Source organism: Topomyia yanbarensis, chromosome 3 (genome assembly GCF_030247195.1).
Source record: "Topomyia yanbarensis strain Yona2022 chromosome 3, ASM3024719v1, whole genome shotgun sequence".
In the NCBI taxonomy this organism is placed as follows: Eukaryota; Metazoa; Arthropoda; class Insecta; order Diptera; family Culicidae; genus Topomyia; species Topomyia yanbarensis.
In genome coordinates, this window is record NC_080672.1 from 25,557,001 (window position 1) to 25,584,348 (window position 27,348).

The window sequence follows — 27,348 nt, forward strand, 5'->3', positions numbered from 1 at the left end:
TATATATATATATATATATATATATATATATATATATATATATATATATATATATGTATATATATATATATATATATATATATATATGTATATATATATATATATATATATATATATATATATATATATATATATATATATATATATATATATATATATATATATATATATATATATATATATATATATATATATATATATATATAAGAGACACATAGGAGAGATCGAGGATAGCCATCACATCTTGAACTGGAACGAGGCCGAAGGGATTCGTTTAACGGAGATCTAGCGCTAGAACACTAGGCGCACGACAAGACAACATGTTTAATGTCGCGATAATCGTCACCCCAATACGCCGGAGATGCGCATTCGATGTATAATGATTGGATATGACCCGAGATATCACCCGAAGGAAATCGCGACCTTCATCTATCTCCTTTAACCAAAGTTTGTTGATGACTTTGGAATTCCTAAACCTCCATTGTCCCACGCAATTTGCGAAAATTTTTGAGCATCATCTGACAAGAAATACTGAAAAAATCGTTTAAGCTACGCGATCTTTCATAAATATCACCTAATAATGCCAAAGTGTCCGCCCCCTCTTTACTATTCTAATCTAAATGTCCCCTTTCTCGTTTCCCGGAATTGAGCATGCGAAAGAACTTAAATTAATATTTGTATCTGGTAATCTGGTTCGAAAACCAAGGAGTGCTTCATCGAACGGAGAGCCTTCTTGGAACTATAATGATGTGGGCATGGTCGTTGATAGGTAAATATAAAACCATAAGCTTTACGCTTATATACAAATGCATAGTGTAAAACTTTGAGAAATAATAGGACCGAATTAATATAGAGACACTTGGAGTTTTCGATGTCCCATGTGGAATTTCCGAGACCAGAAGCAACTTATTTCGGTTTTGTAAAACCATCCATCAAGGGACACTCTCAGGCCTTTAGAAGAAGAAATGATTCTCCTCTTTCGGAAATTTCTAGGCACATTAGGTGCCGCAGCCTTCTTTAGTATTTTTTCTCGAGGGTTTTGTCAAAAGAATGCTTCAGTTTTTCCCGTATAATTTATATACGAGATATGCGACAACTCATTATCGCAGTCTCTTTACAGAAGGAAAACTTTTCATAATTTTCTCCGTATTTCCCACACTGTGCCTTGTTTTTGCAATGGGTAACTCTATGGTTCATTGTTTGCAATGACGACAGCTCATTTCCCACGACACAAAAAGGCAAACAGGTGGACGATCCCTGTTCAAAAAAACGAAGTTTGTAAGAACAGATCCGGCGAAAGACTCGAATTTAGGCTGATGAAAAATAAATTGTTTTCTTATACTCCTCGATTTTTGCTTATGCAATTCCTTGCATATCAGAATTTTCACTGACTGAAGCAAAGGGAAGGAGCCAATCCCATATTTCTTAATTAAGGCCTCTCGGAGACTAAATCATTAATCTCTACTGTCCGTGCGGGTTCGTAGATATGATCGAGTGTTGTTTAGTTTGTTTACGCGATATATCGATGATGTTAAATGGCTTATCCGGAAGTAGACCATCCTGGGGCCGGTTGTATTAGATGGACATAATTTGTATCGAAAAGGATCAAATCGACCTCCATTAAGTCTGAGAGGATGTCGGTGGAAGGACTACGCACAGAAATTGACGAGTTGTTCATCGCTGTTTCAGACGCCGAATATGATGTTATTGTTTTAACCGAAACGTGGGTGAATGATCAAATCGATTCACTCCAGTTATTCGACTCAACCGGCTTACCGTAATGATCGCGATCCAAACAGTACAGGGAAAAAAGCGGTGGTGGTGTGCTTATCGCAGTGTCCAACCGGCTCTCGTCAAAACATAAAACTGATAGAACCGATCTTGAATAACTATGGGTAGATATTCGCGATACTAATATTTGTGTGGGTGTAGTGTATATTCCCCCCGACTCCGCAAGTGATATAGATATTATTCAGAAGCACATAGACTCAGCACTTGACATCGCAACTTCCATTCAACCCAACACGGTTTATCTATTGTTTGGAAAAGTACCTCCTCCGGCTATGCCTTTCCAGACCCTTCTGAATTAACCTTTTCGAGAGCGAGTATTGCCTTACTGGACGGGATGTCTGTATTGAACATGCTGCAAATGTGTACAGTAAATAACAGATGAAAGCGAACCCAAGACCTATTTTTCGCAAATGAAAAAGCTTCCACACCAAAAACTAGTGAAATTTAAACGACATGTAAATCAATACGAATGTAAACATACAACGATTGAATCAAAGATTTGATTGAAAATTACGTTAAAATCAATTGGAGCATCAAACATCATACAATTTTACACATTCATTCGTGTGATATTACATGTCATTCATTTTACAGCCGTATTCGTGTAAAAATACATTGAAGCGCATTGGTTTTCCGTTTAAAGAAACTGTAATTTTCAATACACGTGTAAAATTATAATAAAATTCGTTGAAGAAAGCACGGAAAGTCGTGTGTGTTTGTGATGGAACTTAATTTTACATTTACATTCATGCTCCAAATATGTGCATGAAAATAAACTTAAAATTACAAAATATTTTTTTCTGTGTCTATTAACTACGCCGTTTCAGAAGCCCTTGACCCGTTAGTTGCTTGTGACGCGCACCATCCTCCTCTTCTAGTAATGCAGATTTGTCCCCAGTTTGTTGTTTATGACGAAATGCTGGATGTCTGGGGGTTCAATTTTTTGAAGACTGATTTCCATAGGCTTCAAGACTCAATGCAGGCAATCGATTGGGAAACTGTGTTGAATTCCACGATCGATGTAGATGTTGCCGTAGAAAAATTTTCACTGGTCTTAAAACAGCTTTTTAGAATGCACGTTCCCGCACCACGTCCCCGACCAAAACCAGCATGTTTAATTGAAAAATTATCTCAAAAACTCAACGTAGGGGTTAGGTATTTTTTTACATAGAATATGTATGCAAAGTTTGAAATAAATCGGTTGAGTAGTTTTTGAATGGCAGGTAACACCGCAAATCATGTTTTTCTTCCAGAGACGTTCTACAAAAAGCTTCATCACCTAATCGTTTGTAGATATTTTTGCATACAAAAATTACAACATGTTGTTGAAATGATACACTATAATATACAAAAGTTTTGATCAATTCGGTTAACGCAAAGTTCTAAAAAACAATTCGAAAAAAAATGTTTTTTTTTCACGCTGAAACCCTTACCCCTCCACCCCCCCCCCCCAAAAAAAAAAACACGCAAGATTTACACAAACAGTGGTGATGCACGTTTATAAACACCCGGTTATTATGTAAACAATTTTACGATCTTTTGTACCCGCATGTATAACATTGAAGCGTCAAAATTACAATTCACTGGTATCTCTGCTAAAGAAACCAGCAAAATTAGAGACTTATTGCAACATGTGATATCAACCAATTTATCCTTGAGTTATAAACTAATAAATTTTGTCAGGTCAATCAGCATCGTCATTGTAAAAGCTTCAGATAATTTCATGTATAACCGCACTCTTTAACTTATAACTCCAGAGCCAGAGCTTCGATCAAATTGAAATTCGACAGCAGGATACTATAGCTTCTATTTGAGGCTAAGATTGTGGAAATCGAGTCAACCATCCAGAAGAAAAAGATGTGTATTTTATTCAAGGACTTTGTATTCTCCTCGAACCTTTCGGTTTCATCGTAGGTGGCAAAGTCATCAAAGAGTGTTTAATTGGGCGTCAGTGAGCGAGAAACACAAATTCCAGCAATTTAGAAAATATTCTAGTGATTTTTGTGTTTATAATTCAATAGCAGTCTATGGCGAGGTAATATGAATATTGTTGAAAACGGCCCAGCCATCTCTAAGAAAAACGAGTGAGATTATTTAACACATATACACATATACATACATATATTGCCCGGAGTGTGAACGTGCAAGAGACACCGGAACACGTGGTCTGCGAATGCCCTAGTTTCGAAGAAGTCCGAAGGGCATACGCCTTGTGTGACAGTGGACAATATCGTCGAAGAGATATGCCACGACGAGCATATCTGGAACGCTGTTAACAGAGTAGTTACGAGTATACTCTCCGAGCTGCAGAGGAAGTGGTGAAGGCTAGAACGCCGCCGTGTAACCACAAATCGGGTTTCGAGAGAAATTCCGCCGCCGGAGAACTCTCCGACGGTGTAGACTAGACCAGTTGAGTAGTACGTGACATAGCACCGAGTTCGGGTCGTCGGACCGCCAATGAACCGGACGTCAGGCTTCACCGGAAGTAGATTATACCAAGTAGACCGCGTCGAATAGCTAGCAGTGGGTCGTTGGGGCACCAGTGAACCGGAAGCTACGCTGTACCCGGAATCGCTGGACAGACCTCTGCACCTACTGGCTGACCCGTTGAGTAGGCTAGGTCCACCGCCGGGGACTAGATCGAGTAGATCGGGACGGAAACGAACATCGGTATCAGGAACAATATACCACCGGAGAATTGGACTACCCGACAGAATCGTGACGAAAGCAGGAGCTAATTGGCTCACGAAACAAACACCGGTACCGAGAGAAATTCCGTTGCCGGGGAACTCTCAGTCGGAGTAGGATAATAGCGGGTATCGGTGTCGGGAGAAATTCCTCCGTCGGGGAACCATCGGTTGGAGTAGGGTAAGTTCACCATCGGGGACTATCCAAGTAGATCGTGGTAAGGCCCGGAACTGAATGACTCTAGGAAACATAAGCTAAATGGCTCAGACAATCAGCACCTAAACGGCTGACGGGGACGAGAGTTAAATGGCGACATAATAGATGGAGACAAGCAGCAAGAGAAAAGTCGAGAGTTAAATCAAAGCTTAAAGATCGAGCCATTTCATGAACCAAGTGAACCTTGCCATATAAGAAAGGTAAAATGGTGCGAAGTCCCAAAAAGTTGATACTAGACCAAAAAATTGGAGATTACATCAAAGCTCGACGCGTCATTCATTTTAAAGACATTTGACATCAGAAACAGGAATTCGATCTCTGAAGTTTCATGTATTCTCCCCCTTAATTTATTCCGATTTATATGGGCATTTCGTATGTGACCGGACGATTCAGTCGATATTTCCGGAACCATAACCATATAACCGATATGTACGAAATTTTGTGGCTGCGGGGATAATATCCTTTTCATTCGAGACAATTTTTTTGAAAAGCAGTCTAACGATCTCCGAGATGTGAGTTTGTTAATTATGAAAGATGGCCATTTTGCCCGGGACTGCCGTAACCTTTTATAGTGGTCGTTTATGGCGACTTGGGAAGGGAAGGGAGGGGGGGAGGTAAAAATTTATAGGGGTGCAACCAACCGCATGTTATACATTCCATTTGATATTTAGTGTTTGAAAATCAGTTCAGTCATCACCGAATAACCGAGGTGACTTTAATTCTGGAATTTGCCCGAAATACGTGACTTCCGGAATTGTCGATAGTGGATAATAACTTCAAAGAATATTTGATCGGCCATCAGTGATCTAGATCTGCAAATCGAAGAAATTTGATGTCTAGTGGTCGATCAAACGTTCCACTGATTTGACTGATCGGTAAAAACCAAGGTAAAAGCTCTTTGTCTTCTCATAAGCGAAGCAGCCATCTTTCCCAAGTAACAATTGAAGTTTTATAGCACGCTACAAGCGCAATCTAAGTTTTATGAGTGGCTTTAAAACTACCATAAAACCTCAATTGTTACTAGGGTTGGTAATGAATTTTACTGTTATTTCCCGCCACGGTAATGGAATGTAATCTGTTGCAACACTACTAGTATGAACTATTTTCAAAATATGCATGAAGTGTTCATATACTCTTTGAAGTAGAACTGGAATGATTCCATCGTTTCCCGGAGATTTATACGTAACAAAACTTTCAATCACCCATTTGATCGATTTGGTTGTCACAATTCTACGAGCAAATGCCCAAGAGTCAGAACTACCTGAAAAGAACTCAGGGGTGGCTCTGTACAGCCTGGAATGTGTGTGTCGAAAAGAGTACTACAACTTAGTCAAACGAGTATTCACCATGAATACTATTTAATCTACTAGTCTCGTTGAGAGTTGAGACATTTGTGCAGAGGCTTTTCCAACCAATTCGCTCAGAGGATCGAAGGGCATTTCTGTATGCTTTGCGAGCAAACTTAAATGCCTCCCACCCGTCCCTACGACTGCGATTCTCATCTCTTCTACATAACTTTTTGAGTCGTATAAGTTCAGTATTCCATCAAGGGGTTTCTCTAGAAGCATGCATAACTCGAAGCGGACAAACCACTTGGTATGTTACTATGAGTGAGTTTGTTTTATACACGACCTTATCCAAGTCACTTGGAGAGTCAATCATCGGAAGATACCCATGACACCTAGCCGCCAAGCTTTCCTCGTAGTAGTCCTAGTTCGTAGATTAGGGATTACGATATGTGACGATATATAGCGAGACGTTTAAATGATCAAAGACGATGTACTTATGGTCAGATACCGATGGTTCGAGCTCGTTTGGTAGGAGCCATTTTGACAATTCATGAGCTATACCGTCAGAGCAGAAAGTTACATCTAACACTTCTTCTCTACCAGCTCGTGCTCGGGCGATTCCCTACATTGAGTTTGTGCTGATTTGTACTATTTAAGTATTCCATCAATTGGGTGCCTCTCAAATCGATATCTGAGCTACCCCAAATTTGTGATAGGCAATAATAATATGCTGAATATTAATTTGTGCTACTCTAAACAATACTTGATCACAGCTCTACACATTTCATCATCAGCACTTATTGTACAGCTACTAGAAGAAACCAACCACGTTGGCTTATAATCGCCTATAGCGAACCCCAAAATGTGTATTAAGGACATGACCATCATTTGAATCCCACGATTTGCGAAGAAACAAACGTCCACTGTGTCAGAGATTCGCTTAACATAGCAAGGCCCACGACACTCCGTGCGCGACTGGCATTTCTTAGTCCTGTCCTGGGCACGAAGAAACACATTGACTTCAGGACTCCTGTCGCATATTACAACATGGGAGCAGGATCTTAGTGGATCAATTCTCGGCTGAGAACCCGCCGGATGCCACACAACCTCTAGGTGTCTTTTTTCCGAAGAAAGATTATATAATATACTGTTATCAACCTCCTAGTGAACCACAGCCACAACGTAAAAAAAATGTCCAGAAAACTTTTGTCGACAACCAGGAAGACTGTGAAGGAGGAAAAGCGAAAGCCGGAGATTGAAAAAACGAAGAAAAGAGTAGCCAGCTGTTTAAGCAGAACCCTAACCTCTCCGTCCAACATGTCGCAAGAAGTGTCGTTTACAGCCGTTTATGGAGCTAAAAAAGCAGCCGGATTGTCGACTTACAAGACGGTGGTCACTCCAAACCGTGATGATAAGCAAAACAAGTCGGCCAGAGAACGATCGCAGAAACTGAACATGAAGATGCTGACGAAGTTAAAATTGTTGATGATTGAGGATACCTAGGTCAAGGCAGACTTCAAACAGTTTCCTGGACAGGAATATTATAACTTAACTGGAAAAGGTAAGTTATCATTAAGCTGTCAAAGTTCGCAAAAAGAACATCTCGTGTGGCAAGCCATCTGTTCCTGTGGTTTGAAGAGTGACATTCACATTAACCAGGAAATTTATGTGCAAATGTGCCTGGAAAATTGTCTCAAGCAACACAATTGTTTCGTTCTGTTTTTGCCGAATTTGGCATCTTGCATTATGGAAAAAGACCATGGAATGGTATACCGCGAACAAAGTCCAGCTTGTGACCAAGGATATGAACAGTTTTCAGCGAGATGTAGTTCCAAGCAAACTGACGTTCTTCTGCGTGGAAAGGAGGCTGGGAAAAACTTGATGGAAGGAGTCAAACGTAAGGTCCACCCTTCGCTAAAAAGAAAGTTCCCGTGAATATTTTTTCTTCATTATGTATGCATTGAACTTGCAAAAGAAACATGATTTGATTTTTTAATAAAATGATTGGGCGACTTACACACATTCTTGTTTTTTTTTTACAATTTTTGATTGTAACACCCCAAGTAACCAATAATCATTATAACATAGCCTAACATCTGCTTTAGATCTATAGGGGGCAGCCTTAATGAGCCATTAAGCCATATATTCTAATATCATTATATTATGCCAGAAAAGGCGAAATATTGGGCTATTACTGTGCAGAGATTGACTGCCAGTTTTGGCGGTACTAATGATATTAGATAGCACCAGCACACAAATGTCAAATTTGAAAACCTGATATTTGTATTACTCATGCTATCTGAAACCTTCAATTGGCTGTCATTTTCCGCAATGGATTTGAAACCATTTCTTATGTTTCCTTTCGGTATGATGAACAAAAAGGAAAAATCTAAATAAAATGTTATGTTTTAAATGGTAATTGACTCTGTTCTAATGCATTGTATTGAATATGCTTAATGAGATTTCGTTCTCACATGATATGAATAATGTTTTGTGAAAATTACCTTTAGTAAGTCTCGAACAGAGGTACCTGCCTCGCCCTTCACGGTAAATACGTTGTTTTTGCTCCCTGGGCTACATTGCACATGTTCGAATAAAATGAAATACGCCGAATATAATCTTCAAGGTGAGCTGCATAACAAATAAACCCACAGCATCACAATAGTATTATATCGGCTTTCTATTCGCTCTATAATGGCACTAAATGCACATGTAAAGCATACTTGTTTTAAAGATTGTTGAAGCATGTAAGCATTATATCAGATTTATATACGTATACAGAGTAAGCAATAATGCTATATTTCGGCTGCGCATGTGTGCATGAATGATGCTAATATAGAGCTTCATTGCATTATTAATGCTATAATGGAGTTTCAATGCAACATTAGTGCAAATGTATAGCAAACATTGTGCAATGGCTTAATATGTGTTTACTTGGAACTCTTACTATTATATCTAGAGAAAATTTTCAATAGGACGTAAGTAACATTGAGAGCCTCTCTTTGTTTACTTTCTCTTTCGTTTATTACGACGTCATTCCAACACTTTGCACTAATTTTCCAGTACATATCGAAAGCCGACGGTGTTTACTAGAATATTATGCAAAGAGTAGAGTAGTAAATGTTAAAATGGCCGAGTAATGAACAGAAGAGAAAGAGCCCAAAGAGAATCTCTCATTGTTACTTACGTCCTATTGAAAATTTTCTCTAGATGTACTCAATTTTGGTTACTCATAAGTCGGTTTACTTGGAATATCTTTCGAGAAATTGCAAGTAAAAAAAACTAATGCTCGAGAACTTTTCAGTAATTTTCCCATTTATGCGTTTAATGATAAAAAGAAGCTTGTTAACAATAATTAACAACATCGGACATTTAACTCTCAACCAACATGTCGACACAGGACGTCAGTGGAGTCTTTTCCGAAGTCCACCCTTCAATCGAGCAAGCCAAGGAGGTCTCGAATAAACCGACCGACTAACTGACCAACCTAAAAAACCGGAAACCCGCTAGAGCACTGCGGTGGAATCATTCAAAAGGGCTACGCCGCGACCACGGCAAACTGGAACCGACCGGGTGAGCGGAGAGCGGAGGGAAGTTTAATGCAGAGATCAAATAGTGTCAGCATTCGGGGCGCCACGGAAAATCGATATCCCTATGTGTCTGCCTTTTCTTCCTCGCGCGCGCACACACATCCAATAACGGTTCTGCTCTGGTTTTACAAACTTCCACTGCTGGTTTCGGGACCACACACAGAAAGACCACACGTACGGGTGCTGCTGAAACACTCTCCGGATATGGTTCCGATGAGATGCTGATGGGTGATGAATCATGAATTGTAGCCGCTGTGGTTAGATGAAAATAAAATCTCAAACATGTGCAGACCTCAAAAGCTTAATTCTTTTTCGTTCCAACAATCACTGGCATTGATCAACTTTTGCTTCAGGAAGGGTCTTTACTTCCAATTTCCCACCCAGCCAGGATGCATGGCTAGGCGACACGAGAGAAAGCTAGATTTGATAGTTTTTCCGGAGAGAGAAACAAGGGGAGAGCGAGCACACTTTTTTGTATAGGGCAAAAGCTGAGACGCAGGAGCTTATGCTCTTCAGTTCTCTCTCCGAATCGTAGAACTGTCGTACACGGTTGAAAAATCGATATTTTTCCAGAACAGAAAAAGTTGTCCATTTTATGACTTTGCAAAGAAGAAAGGTAACATAGCTACTCGTCGAGACCTAAATGCCCTTGTGGAGGTCTTACAGCAAAAGAGTTTGTAAAAGGTATCAAAGTGCCACGAATAAAGCTTTTGTAAGCGACGAAGAGGGCCGCAAAAGTTTAATGCAGAAAGCTTGTAAGCTCGATTTTTTTGCTCGGTCATTCAAAGCGAAAAAGGAGGTAGCAATAACTTAAAGGACACATTACCGTTGAGTTTGGCTTCGCTCCGTACTCCGTTGATGATGATGATGAAAAAACTGGACCCGAAGTCTATGCTATTGATTGGCGAAGGTTTTTAGGCGTGGAACACACAGTATTCGGAATGATTCACTTCTGCACTGGCTCGATTTCGAAAATCACTAATGGACACAGAAATCAAATTTCACCTTTTCAGGACAACTCTTCCTTATTCGCCACTGCTTCGGAAAAAGCAACGCACTTTTTCCTATGAACACTGATGAGTGTTTCCGAAATCGATTTCCAATAAACTATAACTTTTCCGCACACTTCTCAAATGATTCCTCGGCGAATGACTATGCACATTGCGAAATATTCTACTTTTCCTTTAGATCTCAGAACGGCATTGAATATCTACAACTAGAAAATCGAGAGAAAACGAAAAAATGGACTTTGGGGATAGCAACAAAAAATTGAAAATGAATCACTAAAATCATCTGAACATTTCACAGAATTTTCTCCTTGGTGTGGCAGCTAAAACGAAAGCATTCTTTCTCCCCTTGAGGGTGGTATCCTGCAGGTGCTCCCTTTTTTTCCTTCCTGCGAACCTGCACACGTTCCGTAGTAAAATTACATAAAAGCAGCAGCAATTTTCCACAAAGCGGGCAACCAAGAAAAACCAACTCAAGTAGAATTCCTACATAGTAAAAAGCAGGCAGGCAGCAGCAGCAGCTAGGAAATCCAAAAATTTCTTCTTTTCTCTATCGAATTGGTTCCTTCACAAAATTATGGCTGCAGAAATAAGCAGGAGCAGTGGCGGAAAATATATCCATTTGCTGGTACAAGCTGATGAGGCACGAAAAAAGCCATCCGAAAAGAGTATATTTTTTCCCCAAACTAAAGGAAAATCCAAAGGCAGATTTTTATTTCGCTCACTCGTACGCACGGTTGGAATACTACTTCTGAAGGATTTTCGAGTCAATTTCCTCGACGGATTCAATGTTCTTCAATCGCACAATTTTCTTCTCGCGCACACACACTTTTTTCACTGCGGAAAAACGGAACCTCGGGTTTCTAAGTATTTCTAAGAAATCTAGCTCCTTTTCCTGCGTCAAATAACTTGTAACAGTTTAAACGTTTCACTGTAGGTCTGCTTTTCCTCTTCTTTTGGCTCTACTGCTTCTAATTCACACAAAAAAAAGTTTTTTTTTGTATGGCGTAAGAACGAATTTTAGCCCGACCCGTTCTCGTTCGTGGCTCGTTTGAACTGCAATCCGCAACGCGGCGACACCATTGCTCCTGCTGAAAAATTTGCCCTTTCTGGTGAGTGCAAGGATCCTCTCGTGGGAGAGCTTTATTCAGGAATCCTCCAATCACGCACACCATTGCGACCACGTGCGCCTACATTTAAAGGGTGCTCATTTCTCGGTCGATGTGCTGCATAAATTACGAATATTACTGCAGAAATTAGCTACAAATTTTCACCAATTTCCTTAACAATCTTCCACTTCATGAATAGACTTTTACCACAACAAAAATCCTCTAATGGACCTTCCTGTATCACTTCCAAAAGCGAACCAAACTACGATCCTTCCAATATCGCCGAGTAACCACCACCAACTGGATCTAAACTGACAAATCTAACCTTGCCACCTATAATAGGAACCAATACTTGAAACCGCACTCACAGTGCATAAAAGCAAAAGAGCACGAGCGGCCTACTCCCAGATCTGTCAACGCGTGTGGAAGCGAGCTTTCGGGTGCCTTTTTAACCGAAAATAACAACAAACGGCAAAGCTTTTCTCACTGGCTGTCTGAAGGACGGCGACCAGTTCGCCATTCCTGGAAAATGACAGCCGGAAAATGAGTCATGGACACTTCGGACCGGCAGCTTTTCGGATGGATACCCCAGCGAGAGAGGGAGAGCAAAAGTAATGAGCAGACAGATTGAGCTTTATTATTAGGATGGTTAAAGCTCCCGCCTATGAACTTTGTAAACACTATGAAAAAATATGAAAACTGTCAACAAAAATCTTGTTTTATTTACAATCATAAACGGCTCCAGCCGGCTAGCAAAGGGAGGAGGGCACGCCTTTCTGACAAACTAGTGCCAAATTTTCGAAACTAATTTCTTAACACGGTTCGTATTTAGAGATTGGTGAATAGTTTATATAGAATAGTTCACAAAAATGTTTAGTTCGCGCGAATCGAGTACTTCACTTCACTAAAAGTTTAACAATTTGTTGTAACAAAGCCGAATTCACTAGCAGTCTTCGACAAAGTTGTAAGCAATTAAATTATCTTTCTTATTTTCACTTACAGTGATAATACGATATATAAAGTGCCACCTAGGGGCAAAAATACCAGTTAGTGGGTTTTCTCCATGTAAATTGTCGAAAAATCCCATACAAACTTCAGGCACGTTGGTCCGGTAGTTAGACTTGTCCGATTTGCTTCAAATTTGGTACAAGTACTCCTGGTGAGACCAGGAATAAAATCAGGGATGGGCCGATAGGGGTCATTTTTTCCCTGTCACTCTAATGCCCACACATAAGTTATATGTGCGTATTGTTATAGAATCGGGTTTTATGTGCCTTATAGTTATGAACTTTGAATGTACGATTAATTTGTTTGGTTAATACACACATTAGGTTAATGTGCCAGCAAACAGTGTCTATCTGTCTCCGCCAATTGCAACAATCTATGTGTAAAATCAATAGACATAACGTTTACATTTTTTGAGTGTACGAAGCCGCTTTTATATTAGCTTCAAATTTTTTAGAAAATATTAATAGCGAAGAAACTGCCCTTTTCAATAAAAATGACTTATTTTGCATTAAAATTTTTGTTTTCAGGATTTTTTCAGGAAACTAATAGCTTCCAAAAGCAACAATTTTTCAGCAATTGATGACGCAAAAATCAAAAAACTAGTTCGTTGAAATACCCATTTTTAGTTGAAATAGTAAAGACATAAATTTGTTTTTGTGTTTGCGGAGTTTAATTTTTAATCGGTTGATGCATTCAAAGTTGTTAGCAATCCAATTTGATTCAAAGTTCTTTGCTATATAAGATAATATTTTGTATTTTCATGCATTTAATACAAATGACGATATAACACCTAATTCTGTTTAAATCCGTGGGTGTATAAAACGCACATTATGGCATTGAATTCAATGCTACATTCTTGTGATAAAGAAAACAATTAAGGTATAGCCAGAAACAAATTCATCAATTCGAATATAAAATTGTGTAAATCACCACTTTGAAATCACGAATGATTGTGATTCTATACATCTATCAAATAGCGATTAGACAATTGAAGGTGTCTTCACTTTGCTCCATCGATTTGTTGTAACACTTTTTATTATTACTTGGTGGATAATTTACTATCAATATTTAGTATTACTTTTTGCAAATAAGTATGTTCCTGATGGTGACAATAGATATAACATGAAGTAGCTAAAAGTAAGCGGGAACTTTTTACACCTTTTATATATATATATATATATATATATATATATATATATATATATATATATATATATATATATATATATATATATATATATATATATATATATATATATATATATATATATATATATATATATATATATATATATATATATATATATATATATATATACGTAATCATAGCCACATCAACCGAGCACAGCACTTTTTTGGTACCTTTTGGGGTCCCAAACAACTGTGCAAAATTTGGGGTCGATTGGTGTTGACCCGGCGTGGCGCATTGCGTTTGAAATTTGTATGGAGATTAGTATGGGAAAACCTGCATTTTTGCATTTTAAATTCTACAGACTACAATTCTTCTTGTAGTATGTCAACAAATAGATAGAAGTATAGTCCAGGATATGCTGAACAACTTTGCCGAAGGTCGTATGGTATTAGAATGTCTCTAAGCCTAGTTATAGCTGTTCAAAGTCCGATACATCGAATTAAATGGCAAAAATCATTTTTATTGCTAACACTGCGGGTGTACCAATGGTATTTCATATAGCATTCCAAAATAACATTATATATTTTAGATTTACCACATTAGAAATATACAGTAACAAAACCATGATTTTCACTGCGACAGTACAGTAATTTTACAATAATTTACAGTAAGTTTTAGTGTTATGCTACAATACAAAACCAATAAACTTTAACGTTTTTACAATATATTCCAATGTAAAACAGACTTTTACGGTGAAAAAGGGGGGTGGTTATGTTTAAAAATTTAAAAAAATCAATCTTTCTCCATAAATTTTTTTTCTCGAAAACAGTAAAATTTAATGTGAATGCACTGTATCAGTTTTTTGCTGAGCAGTGAAATTTATTGTTACATTCTACAATAAGTCTCCCAAATGTTTGCAACGATGGCAGTTCATGCCTCACGTCACAAAAAGGCGAACAGGTAGACTAGCCCCGTCCAAAAGATCAAAGTTTGGAAGAGCAGATTCGGTGAAAGGTTCGAAATGAGGTTGATGGTAAATAAGTTGTTTTCATACCCAAGTAACCAATAAGTATTATAACATAGCCTAATATCTGCTTTAGATCCACATATAAAGCTGTCTTAAAGAGCCGTGAAGCCCTAAATACTGATATACTGCTGGTATTATGCCAGAAAAGGCGAAATATAGTGCTATTACTGTGCAGAGATTGACAGCTCGTTTCTATTTGCTTCAAACCGCTTAAAATTCATATGAAGAAGAAATGCTATTGTTATCACGCGCACACATCCCAAGTAGCACGCTTTGTTACTGTATAGTATTTGTAACTCTCTTGGTAACAACTATGTTATGGAAAAAGCGCACATTGTTTGTATGTTGTGCAACATGTTCCTAATTGCAACAAAATAATGAAAACAATAGCTGTGCCATTTGTCGAGCACTGGGTAGTTGGACAGTTCTGTTTTAGGGTGGAATCGCAAACAAAGAGGCATTTGCAACTTGTTAGACTATTTGTGCAAGTTAGCAAAGTTTCTGATTAGTTTCACAACTGTTATTGATGTTTGCATACTTAACACTATTGGCCAGCTCTATAGTTACATAGTTGCACAATAAGTTCAAAAACCCGTGGAAATTCTTTTCAAATATATCCAACAATAAAAAATATTGCGTAGCTGTTGTGAAACATTTAAAACTTTCAACAAGTTGCAATTGTTACTTGGGATACCTTCTATGTGTCAACTGGATAAACTATGTATGCACACACATAAGTTATATGTGCATATTGTTATAGAATGGGGCTTTATGTGCCTTATAGTTATGAAATGTGAATGTGAGATTAATATTTCTTGTAAATACACACATTAGGTTTATGTGCCAGCAAATAGTGTCTATATGCCTCCGTTAATTGCAAAAATCTATGTGTAAAATCAATAGGCATAACGTTTACTTTTCTTGAGTGTATGTTTCCTTTCGGTATGATAAGCAATAAGAAAAAAATTTAAATAAATAAAATGTTCTGTTTAAAACCGTAATTGACTCTCTTCTAATGTATTGTAATGAATACCCTAATGGGTTTTCGTTCTTACGTCATATGAATGTTTTATGAAAATTACTTTTAGTAAGTCTTGAACTGAGGTACCTTGCCTCGTCCTTCACGGTAAGTGCGTTGCGTTTGCTCCCTGGACTATATGGCATATGTTCGATTGAAATGAAATATGCCGAATATAATCTTCAAGAAGAGTTGCATAACAAATAAACCCACAGCTTTACAATAGCATTATATCGGCTTTTTATTTGCTCTATAATGGCACTAAATGCACATGTAAAGCTTACATGCTTTAAAGATCCTTGAAGCATGTACGCGTTATATCAGCTTTGTATACACATATATGGTAAGCGATAATGCTATATGTCGGCTGTGCAGTTATGCATTATTAATGCCAATATAGAGCTTTATTGCATTGTTAATGCTGTAATAGAGTTTCAATGCAACATTAGTGCAAAAGTATAGTCAATATAGTGCAATGGCTTAAGGCTTATGGTTACTTGGGTATACTCCTTGATTTTTCCTGAACGCAATTGGGTCATTAAATGAGAAAAAGAAAGTCGTTTTTTATTACTTACATCGATAAAGCTGATTTTCGTGATTGCAACAATGTTTTTTTCCAACTCAGGAAACGTGAAAATAATATTAAAATTTTAAATGAAGAAATATGTTGACAGTGTGGATTTGACAAGAAGGATTTGACATATCGAATTTCACGACAAATGATGCCCTGTCAGGAAAAATAAGGCATGTTTTCTCGGTTTTTCCGCAGGGTTATTTTTATTTGACATAAACACCATATATTGCATATAGTTTTTTTCATTTTGGGTGTTGTCCTGATAGGCCAGATGTAAACAACCGCAGTTTTCCTATGTATGGTTGCCAAGTTTACATAAGATTTATTTTAAAAAACAAAAAAATCGTTTTTACGTATAACAACCAAATTTTTTTTTTGAAATAATGTTATATTATGTATATTGGACCTAAAATTTATCGAATGGAACGGAGAACTATATATAGCTTAATGATCCAATTGCTTGGGAACCAGAACTTTCACTGACTGATGCAAAGGATTCTTGAAAGGAGGGAACCCCATACTTCGCCATTAAGGCCCCTGTTGGAGACTACACCATCAATTTCTACTTCCCGGGCGGGTACATAGACAAGATACTTCATCGTACACGGCCAAGTGGTATTTAGTTAAATCTCGCATACATCGATAATGTTAAATGGCTTATCTTTGCCCTCATTCAAGTTTGTTAAGAATATATACCAAATTCGTTATTGATAGTCTTTGCATGTACCACAGACTAACAGACATAACACTATGAGGGAATTCCCTCAAAAAACATCGATCCGACAATTTTCCCAGAACACTAGCTCCACCTTTTATTCACAGTCCCAATCACTCATTTACTGGTGGGTTACCCCTCAGGTTTGGGAACAATTTTTCACTAGTGGTCTATCCCCCATATGCTTGTTCATATGTCAGTGGCGCCATAATTTCAAATGTGGCCACAGTCCCAACTACAAATATATTTAAAATGACCGTTAAAGCGGGCGAAGCTTTGTTTTTGAGTGTTATGTCTGTTAGTCTGTGATGCAACTAGCAGTTGGGAAATTGGATTCTGAGATGATTATGACTTTCATTGATTTAGTTTTCGATAAAAATACACTGGAAAAAAATTCAGTTAGGCAAGGAAAAGTTTTTTTCAAATAACTTTTTTTCCTTGAATGTGCCCAACTTTTGACGGTAGGTAGGAAACCTAATTGCCTATCTTGGAACAAAATTGCATCCTAATCAAAGATTGGGTTTTTTTGTAAATCAACTTTGAATTTTTAAAATGGATTTTTTTCAGTGTAGGAGTCGATGAAGAATTTTTTATTTTTTTCAAAAATTTGACTAATTTTGTGAAATCACACCTACAACATTTTTTGTAGGATTTGTCATTTTTAGACTATAGCCATTTAAAAAAATGGTAAAAAAAGTTTGACCCTTTTCAAAAGACAGTCTAGATAATTTTTGGAAAAACAAAATATTGAAAGTGGCTTTTTGTGACAAAGTCTTCATGTACAGAAAGTTTCATCAAAATATGAGAGGGTGCTGCCAACTCTGAATACGATTTAGTGCGAAATTCGTCTATGAAGTTCTATTTTGATGGAAAGAGATGTGGCTTTAGGCGTTCACATATGTCGTATGAACTGTTTGGATTGTTTTGTGTCTAACTAGTGCTAATTTGGGTACTAGTTTAGATACATCGTCTAACTAGTCACCCAGTTGGTGCTAGTTACTGAGGAGATGTATTCGAAACACAAAAAAAAAAACAAAACATTTGTTTTATTTTTTAACATGAGAACGCACATAAAAGTGATGTTTAATTGCATATGGTTTTATCGTGTCGATTATTTTCAGCGTGCTCGACGATAACCCAGTCACCCGTGGCAAGCAGAAAGTTAGCAAAAGTTCAGCAAAGCGAAATTAACTCTGGCTGAGTTTCTACCAGTATTTTGTGCGAGAATTCTGTCAAAGAATTCGCTCAAATGCAACAACGTTTCTGACAGAAGCGGTTAAACTAACCATGCTGCTCATTTTTCGCAAGAATCCAGCCAGGAATGTACGGCCAAGATTTCTGTATGCTTCCTGCCATATCTTTGTCAGATGTTTTGCTCGATTCGTGCTCAATTCTACCAGGTAGAAATTGTCAGGATCTTTGCACGGTTTTTTTCCAAGTTATGCCAGGGTTTTGCTCGGTTCCTGTCAAAATTTGCCAGAAAACGCGAGCGAAACCGAGTCCGCCCTAGTTCAACTAACCCGACACACTGAGAACTGACATACAAGTAAAGTTTTCAACTTGTGTAAGAAATAAAACTGTCGCTTTGAAATGACAACAGCAAGTAGCAACTTGCCACTTGGCGGCGCTTCGATCGGCCAGCAATCACTATACGGGGCTTGTGTGCAAACTTGGATACAATGGTGACTCATGCATGCGAACCTGTATGCGATGGTGATTTTCAACGTATTTTCATTTAAATGTTTACACAGGTTTTTCGGGAAAGTTTGTTCCAGCTTATATGTCTGGTCTCTGTGCCCGACAGGATCGGTGCAGAAATCTGACAGGGCTGCCAAACCAATACTGACAGAAATCTTGCAGAACGGTCTTTGCCAGAAAATTTGGGGACTGGGAAGCCTAGCGTATTGATAGATCACCGGCTGCGTCACGATGGGCGTGGATGATTTTGGTGTGTCCAATAGACCTTTCTCGTCAAAAAATTTTATATGCTCAAATACTTCATTTTTCATCCTCAAATCGATTCTGATTATTGCCGCGATGATTTAGCGCCTCTAACTATTGAAAAAATCGAAAATACTTCGAACTGCCCAGTTCACCCCATATTCTCATGCCTCATTTTACCTCGTTTCCCCACATTACTACACCATTTGGATGAATTTCGCGTGGGGAATAAAAAAGGAATGTCATTCCGGAACGAATTATCTCTCTTTCCTTTTTTGTTCTATTCGGTCTATCTGAATCCTTCTCGCTCTCCTTCCTAAATGAGTCAGAGCGACTTTTCTCATTCCCTCTTGTATGGTAAAAGTATTCATTTGAATCTGTCAGTTTTTTGACTTGAATGAATTCTCCAGATTCTTCTCGCGAACAGAATAAAACAAAATGTCGCATGATTGCCGCGATAGGTCGTTTCCGAAAAAAAATTATGTTTCTGATTTCCTTAAACGTTGTATATCCCTCACATCAAGAAAAAAAAATTGAAAATATTCCTCGGTTCGTGGAACCAGATTCCAGATGATCTGCTACATCGCGAAGTGTTGTTATGTTGCCGGATGGTTTGACTGTTGATGGCATTTCTGGATGCTATTCGAACTGATGGTTTTTTTATCAGGCGCTTAGCAGTAAATTAATAATGGATACGGGGGCGAATTCCGTGGTGTGCCAATCCAATCAGAGTTGATATGTTTCTTAATGGCTTTGGTTTTATTCATATTCCTCAAATAATCGAAATCATGTTCTTTTTTTGGTCCATTTGTCCGATCAACCGTATTACGAATAATATAAAATTTGGTTTTAATACCGAGGATCTTTTATCATATTTTGCAAAAAAAATGCGCGGGATTTTTCAAAGATAGATTAGGGCTTGAAAGCCAAATGTCAAAATTCATTTTGAGGAGAAATTCTACAGAAACTTTTAGTACTTAAGCACGTTGCATAACAGTCAACGAAAGAGAAACCTTTCTCCTTTATTTGCTAACACCGGCTGCGTTGGGCGAGTAACGATTCGTCCGGAATTCCTCCGGAATGTTTGTCGAGAAGTATGTCCAGTAACAATAGGTTTGTTCCAGTACACGGGAGTTGCTCCGGAGCAAAACAAACTTGCTCCCTTTTACTCCGGTTTGCTACCAGAAAAAAGAGAAGAGAGCACAAGAACGATTTTTTCCCCGTTTGCTCCGGAGTGCTTCCAGTTTCTCCTGGTACTGGAACAAACCTAATGCTTGGTGCACCTCAAGGAAGGTCCACATGCTGCAAAAAACTAAAATAAAATAACGAGCGTTTCCAGAAGAATTCAAATAAATCAAAACCATCCAGAAACAAATCCACACTTTCGATTTTCCTGACATGAATTGGGTCATCAAAAACGAATGCATCGAAATTCATTCGAACACATGAATAGTTCTTTACTATTTCGAAATATTTCCAAAATTGGTTTCTCGGTCTCAAGATATATAACACACATCAACTGAACAGTTGCCGTTTTTGATTGACAACCACTGGGGCAGACGAGCGCACGGTCTATTAGAAGTGCAGCAATGAAACACGTCCTGTGGCCTGCTCCTCTGAAGGGGGACGCTGTCTAGTTAGTATTTCGTACCAAACATCAGCTGGACCGGACATGATTATAACACTTAAACAGCAATAAATAATACCTTTTACAAATATGTCAACGACTTGTAATTTGTAGTTTTATTGCATACGAAAATCTGTTAGTTTACACTGTACATCAGGTCAAGGAAAGGACTAGTACAGACTAGACTAGTACACGAGACATGCGCAACCACTTATTCTACATTCTCTTTTTGGGGTGAAGTATGCTCGACCGAGGCGAGATGTTGGGTACGCGCAAAATATGTGATTTGACAACCACAGCCTACCCCTGCTCCTCTGCTGGAAAATGCATCCCCCGTGCAATCAATTGCCCTAGCATTTTTCAAAGAAACCGGTAAGTGTAAACTTCTCAGCTCTATCCTACACTCTCTCAGAAATAACAATTATCTGGGCTAGAAATTGCATTTATCTTTATTACAAGAAATGTTTAATAAACTAATAATTTGTGTACAGTAAATGTCTTATACTTTACGCGACACGAAAAACTTACACTCGAAGAGCACTCCGATGATTATTTTGTCGCCCAACATAGGCTCTTTTGCATGTTTATTATGCGCTGATATCCTATGGACTCGTTCATCACTTGTTTGTGACACACACCAGCTGATCATCTTGTTTCAGGAAATTTGTAAAATCTCATTCCAACGACATTTCTCTTGCAAATATAAAATCTTTCAATTAAAAATAATAGATCTATTATATTATCTTGTTTTCCTTCGTGTTTGCTTCATCGTCTAAAATTACGATTCAATATAGTCTGCCGCTGCTGCTGATAACACCGAGCCAGTTCAAGAAACGGAACGGTGTTAGTGCGCTGCTTAATAGGGAAGACGAAAATCCGCGACCCATTCTCATATAATTAGGTGTTCCTGGTACATCACTAATCACCATTTGGTAATTGTCTAGTTTAGAGACTTTATGTTTAGAGGTCCATTTTTAATGCGGTTTTTTGCTAAAATGGTGTATTTTAACCCCAATAAACCGAAGCCGAGAGCGGAAATGTCAAATTTATTACTAAAGTTTGATAAATTGAAAAAATAAGTTGTGCTTAATAACACTCATGACAATGACATACTGCCATAGCAAGTAAGCTTATGGAGCGGAGCTGGTGTGATGCGGCTTTGCCGCATAGTCGAGGCCAAGGATCCGAAGCGGCGCAATGCCGCTGAGGATCCGCCGAACGAGACGATGACTAACTCCGGCGGAATAGTAAACAAACCCCCTGATCCCTTCGTTTGCCCGGTTTACTCAAACATAGGGGCTATAGCTAGTCTAAAGCCGACTGAGCGGTAGCGAAGTCGGACAGTGCGCTAAAAAGCGATGTGGCGTAGCCACATTCGTCAACCGTTTTGTTATTTGAGACAAATGTACCATGTTCGTACAAAAATTTCATTATCTCGTCTTTGCCCATTACAAATAGTTTATCTGCAGTAACTTGGCACGCGCTACACGCACTTGGATCGTCCGACATTTTTCGCGATTTAAACCGAATATGATTAAACATAACCTCACATTTATACAAAATAACAAAATTGTTGACGAATGTGGCTACGCCACATTGCTTTTTGGCGCACTGTTCGACTTCGCTACCGCTCAGTCGGCTTTAAACTAGCTATAGCCCCTATGTTTGAGTAAACCGGGCAAACGAAGGGATCAGGGGGTTTGCTTACTATTCCGCCGGAGCTAGTCAAAGCCGCATCACACCAGCTCCGCTCCATAAGCTTACTTGCTATGGCAGTATGTCATTGTTATGAGCGTTATTAAGCACAACTTATTTTTTCAATTTATCAAACTTTGGTAATAAATTTTACATTTCCGCTCTCGGATTCGGTTTATTGAGGTTAAAATACACCATTTTAGCAAAAAACCGCATTAAAAATGGACCTCTAAACATAAAGTCTCTAAACTAGACAATTACCTAAATAGTTTCAAATGGCTGGTGGGAGGTTGTTTCCCTGGAACGAAGATTGTTTGTTAGAACATGGCCATTCAAAAAATATATTTTGTTTACTTCAGTCCCTCCTCCGGTGTAGCCTGAAATGGAAACATCACGAACAAATACGTCCACTGATAACGAGCTAGCTGGGCATCTCAGAATGTTGTCAACGTCAGACCGGAGCCAGTGAAAAAACGGCCAGTTTGTTTCACTGCACGTTAATGGTTTGTGCTGTTCCTGGCGCACGTTAAATTATTATATTCGAATGCGTATTACAAAGCGAGCCATTTGCATAATACAAAGGGTGCTGCTTCGGAGCTTGATGACGACGCTCCTCGCTGCGCTCTACAGCAGGAACAGAACCTGATTGAGCAAGACTGTCGGCTGTCCCTATCCGTTTGCTAATACTGAAATCGACCCCGGCGATTTTGTGGCTTCATCCAGAAACTGGAACGGTAACAATTCGTAAGTGCCGGATGCCGTTGCACCGTGACTATTTTCGACAAAAAAGTAAAACTTCCACAAAATCACAACATGTCAGTTTGTTTGTTTACAGTCACGAATGAACCAGCATTAGCAGTGTTGGAAATATAACAAACGGAAAAATCCATTACAGTGCTGCCGAAACATACTTTTCGAATTTCAACATTCTTGGTTTGGTGAAAAATATATTCAACATTCTTGCAAATTTAAAAGTTATAAAAATCATAAAAAATTCAGGGAACATTCTAAAAATCTCGTTCCAACGGAATTGCTCTTGGAAATGTAAACTCTTTCGATTAAAAATAATAAATATAGGTGTTAGGTTTGACGAGAAAGGTCTATTCTGAGCCGAAACAGAGCACGGTGCCCGGGTAGAATTTTACAATAGCATTTACCCTACAAACTAATCAAAAAACAATAAATATTATAGTTATTACTGTTTCAACATTGTTCGATGGCAAGTTCTCACAGTACATTTACAATAAAATTTCATGTAACAATAAATTTCACTGTTCAGCAAAAAACTGATACAATGCATTCACATTAAATTTTACTGTTTTCGAGAAAAATGTGTATGGAGAAAAATTGATATTACAATGTTAAGATACATAACCACCCCCCTTTTTCACTGTAAATTCTATTTTACATTGAAATTTACTGTAAAAACGTTAAAGTTTATTGTTTTTGTATTGTAGCATAACACTAAAACTTACTGTAACTTATTGTAAAATTACTGTACTGTCACAGTGAAAATCATGGTTTTGTTACTGTACATTTCTATTCGGGTGCGTTTGCAGTCAGTAAACAGTTTGAATAGAGTTTTAAGGCAAATTAGACAGCATCTACCCTATGATGCCTGTTGTAGAAACTTACAAATGTTACGTAAATTTTGCGTAAATTTTTAGTCGGGAGTGTTGAAGTCAAACGTCAAACCGCCCGTCCGGCCACGGCCATCCCGTGTTTTGATTGTTGTTCTCGTTGCTGGTCGGCCGCAGTAAGTAATGAGCGATAAAAATTATCAAAAATTCAAGAATTTTACTGTTGTACGATTAACTTAGCAGGACTATCTAATTATTTCCATTTTTATTCGCATGTGAGATAGTGTTCAAACGTTTTCCTGCTATAGGTAATTCATAATTTCCATTTCCATAAATACCGCAAAAACCAATTTTTATTTTCTGTTTTCCCACAATATAAGTAGCTTTCAAGTACACATTAGTAGGCGAAGAGAGGAATTTGGATTGTGGTTCAGAAAGTGATTAGTCGCCAGCGGAACGTCAAAACGTAGTGTGGACATAAATCTCGTGCAGCTATCGTGTGTGTGTGTTGCGGAAACCCCAAATTTGGCGTATCGTGAGAATTCGTGAACATTCCTTCGGAAGACGCAAATCAAAATGGCAAAATATTATGAAAATTCAACCATATTCAACTATTCCTGGGAGCAGGTGACACAGTGCTTCTGGAACCGGTATCCAAATCCGTTCAGGTGAGTTGCCGCTCGACAAATCAAAGGTCGCTTGTTGGTGTGCAGGAGAGAATATTAATGCGTGTGCGAGTTTCTAGTGTAGATCGGAGCGATGAACACATTTAATTGTAAGCGGGCATAAAATTACATAATTTTAAAGAAGTGTAGAAGTATTCATATTGATCTCGAATATTTCTGATTGCAAGGATTTGTATGAGCGGTTGTGAAAACGAGAGTGCGATTTTTTTTTCTATGAAGGCATGCGCACAGTGCCGCGAAATTGAATTTTGTTTGGCCACAAAAAAGTTATAAAACAATATTTTCACTATGAATATAGTAAATGAATTTATTTGTTACATTCAAAATGTCTGCCCGGTTCGAACAAAACCTGTTCAACGATCGACTTGTGCAGTAGATATGTCCACCTAATCATGTTGTATCTTGACAGCTTCGTTATCTTTGCACTTTGTTTTGCTTTCTCTCTTTCGTCGGTGACGACGTTACAGCTCGCACGTACTCTCGGAGGATACCGTTTGTAGGGAACTGCGGAATGGAAAACTACACAGTAAACGGCTACTAACCAAAACGAATCGTGTGCCTAAATGGGGCGAACGATTCTTCAAGGCGAAGTCCGTCCAAATTGTCGAGGAGTCGGTAATTGATCCGGAAGAACGAGTCCTTGTGACTTACACTAGAAATATCGGGTTCAATAAGATCATGGTGAGTTTTTTGTGTGTTAGTGATAACAGATATTTGAATGTATTTCAACGATCAATAGACGGTTCGTCAACTACTTTACTGTCGTTCTACGCATAACTGTCCCATGTATATAGGGAATCCCATGGAACACGGGACAGATATGCTTATAACGGCAGTTTATCTAGAGGAAATTTATAGCACCAGAAAGCTTTTGGGTAAGGAACTGATAAATAAATTAAATATTTCGCTTTTTGCAGAACGTCGTTGAAAAGGTTACCTACCGATCCGTTCCCGATCAGCCCGGTAAGACGATAGCTACTCGCTCGGCCTGGATCGACTCATCAGTGTTTGGTTTTGCGACAGCCATACGCGCTTTCGGGTTGGACCGCTTCAAAAAGAACTGTATGAAAACCGTTAACGGATTCAACTATATGTTGCACCATATGTTTCCAGCTCATTCGCCATCGTTAGTCTCCGCTTATAATCAACACCTGACGAAGGCACAGAAAATTAAGGAAGCGGCCAAGCACGCTTCCGATCACGTTAAAGCTCAGGCCGAACAGTTGGTGCAGAATCTTTCCGTGAAAGGTTGAACCAAGCCCCCCTAGTGGGGAATACTGCGATAACGTTCCGCAATGTTGATCCAGCACAAACACCGTTAATGTATAGAACCGTCGTTGTCCAACCCATTACACTTGATGCACCTGCAGCATACATTTCTCGTTGTTGGGTTGTGCCGGTGAAACGCTAGGTCACCCGCAGATAAAAAGACGATAAACACCTAAAGCTCGAAACCATCTAGCTAGTAATTGTGAATAAATAACATTAATAGGATGCAAACTCTCTGAAGTAAGTACCTTTTCTCCCTTTTTCTTGTACCAATATCGAGTTGCAATAACAAGGCAGATGCAGTATTTGATAATCCACTTTTGAGCTATCACCTTCAAACTGAACGTAACTTTTTCACTTTTAAAGTTCAAACGAAATATAGTAAGTGCATCATTCCACGCCGAACGCTTCCCTACGTCTCAGTACTAAGCAAGAGTTAAAGTTAATTAGGTGATATTCGGTAAAAATTAAACGCCCCGACGTCAAATAGGTTATGGTGATGATTATCCATTAAAGTTTAAATCGAAGAAATTGTAGATACTATCGCCATAAGCAATAAATTCGAATTTATTCAGTTCCAAAACGTGCTATTATATTAGTAGGCAAGGCAGAAATATGTTATTAAAAGTACGGTGCATGATGCGCCCCGGTATAGGTAAATCCTTAGGTCTGGAAGTGTATGGTAGCCTTAAATAATTTTCCAAACGAACATTTAGTTGTAGATATGCAGAGCTCTTCTATAGAAGTGCAAGAAAACCCGTTTGATTGTAGATAAAATATTTTTATTGCATTATTTGAAATCTAGTTTTGTGCTGTGTTATCCGAACAAATCCCTGGTTGTCGTTAAAATTATGGATCGATTGGTCGTGTTGCGCATGCAAATTATATTTTTATCTTTAATTGATTGTGTGTTATTTTCCGTGTATATTATCCATTGATATTGATGATGATATTTATAATATTTATATTCGAGTAAATTTAACTCGCCTTTTTCCTCAAAAAGTTTAGCACCAACTTAAAAGGGTAAACTTAGGATGCTATTTCTAGAATCTAGATTAAATGGCTGGCAAAGAAAAGTATTTTCATATTTAATTCTTTTGACTGATTTGATAGCGCTGATAAGGGCTAATTTGTTTGCAAACGAAAATATTCTTCGGGTGGGAGATTTTTGTTCCAATTGATCGTGGTTACTAGCTGCACAAATTATTCCACGCAGATAATTATCACCTTCTCTCCCGGTGTTGACATACAGCCTGCTGACATCTGACAAGTGGACTTGCTGAAACTGACTGAAATCGCAATTCTTTTTGTTCAAGATCTGCGGCTCGGTGCATGAAATTAGCGGTAACCAATCACGAACTGGCTTCGGCCGGGTGTTTTAAAAAG

General features: G+C 38.3%; 2 protein-coding genes and 1 long non-coding RNA gene across 12 annotated transcripts in view; 1 reads left to right on the plus strand and 2 right to left on the minus strand.

Moving 5' to 3' along the window:
• The window catches only part of LOC131693728 (sodium channel protein para-like), a 203,051-nt gene extending 191,084 nt beyond the window's left edge, over positions 1–11,967 (minus strand). For 4 of the 8 annotated variants that reach the window (XM_058981817.1, XM_058981822.1, XM_058981813.1 and 1 more), the window contains exons 1-2: positions 11,072–11,652; positions 10,401–10,790 (exon numbers count right to left, since the gene is read on the minus strand). The gene's annotated coding sequence lies outside the window, so the exon portion shown is untranslated. Of the gene's footprint in view, positions 1–10,400; positions 10,791–11,071; positions 11,653–11,897 lie in introns of those variants that run through there. The other 4 variants (XM_058981819.1, XM_058981818.1, XM_058981814.1 and 1 more) reach the window with 4 other exon arrangements.
• Positions 11,968–21,163: 9,196 nt separating this feature from the next.
• LOC131692217 (uncharacterized) lies at positions 21,164–23,260 on the minus strand. Its single transcript, XR_009305937.1, has 2 exons — positions 22,782–23,260; positions 21,164–22,725 (listed from the first exon to the last, which is right to left on the minus strand). It is a non-coding gene; the product is annotated as an uncharacterized LOC131692217 (long non-coding RNA).
• Positions 23,261–24,147: 887 nt separating this feature from the next.
• Positions 24,148–26,762, plus strand: LOC131691441 (protein preli-like). 3 transcript variants are annotated; one of them, XM_058977833.1, is made up of 5 exons: positions 24,148–24,183; positions 24,292–24,315; positions 24,391–24,675; positions 25,161–25,374; positions 25,611–26,762. In XM_058977833.1, the coding sequence occupies exons 3-5, from the start codon at positions 24,584–24,586 to the stop codon at positions 25,944–25,946; spliced, it is 642 nt and encodes a 213-aa protein (XP_058833816.1). In that variant the 5' UTR covers positions 24,148–24,183; positions 24,292–24,315; positions 24,391–24,583; the 3' UTR covers positions 25,947–26,762. The 3 variants fall into 3 exon arrangements, with proteins under 3 accessions (XP_058833816.1, XP_058833815.1, XP_058833817.1); XM_058977832.1 differs by having other exon boundaries at positions 24,177–24,315; XM_058977834.1 differs by having other exon boundaries at positions 24,181–24,315; positions 24,388–24,675.
• Positions 26,763–27,348: the final 586 nt, after the last annotated feature.

What these genes read in the sequence shown, in the direction of transcription:
- LOC131691441 (XM_058977833.1), top strand. Translation starts at nt 24,584, where the DNA reads ATGGCAAAATATTATGAAAATTCAACCATATTCAACTATTCCTGGGAG. An exon ending in CGGTATCCAAATCCGTTCAG is followed by an intron (nt 24,676 to 25,160) that starts GTGAGTTGCCGC and finishes ACGACGTTACAG; the next exon opens with CTCGCACGTACTCTCGGAGG. An exon ending in TCGGGTTCAATAAGATCATG is followed by an intron (nt 25,375 to 25,610) that starts GTGAGTTTTTTG and finishes CGCTTTTTGCAG; the next exon opens with AACGTCGTTGAAAAGGTTAC.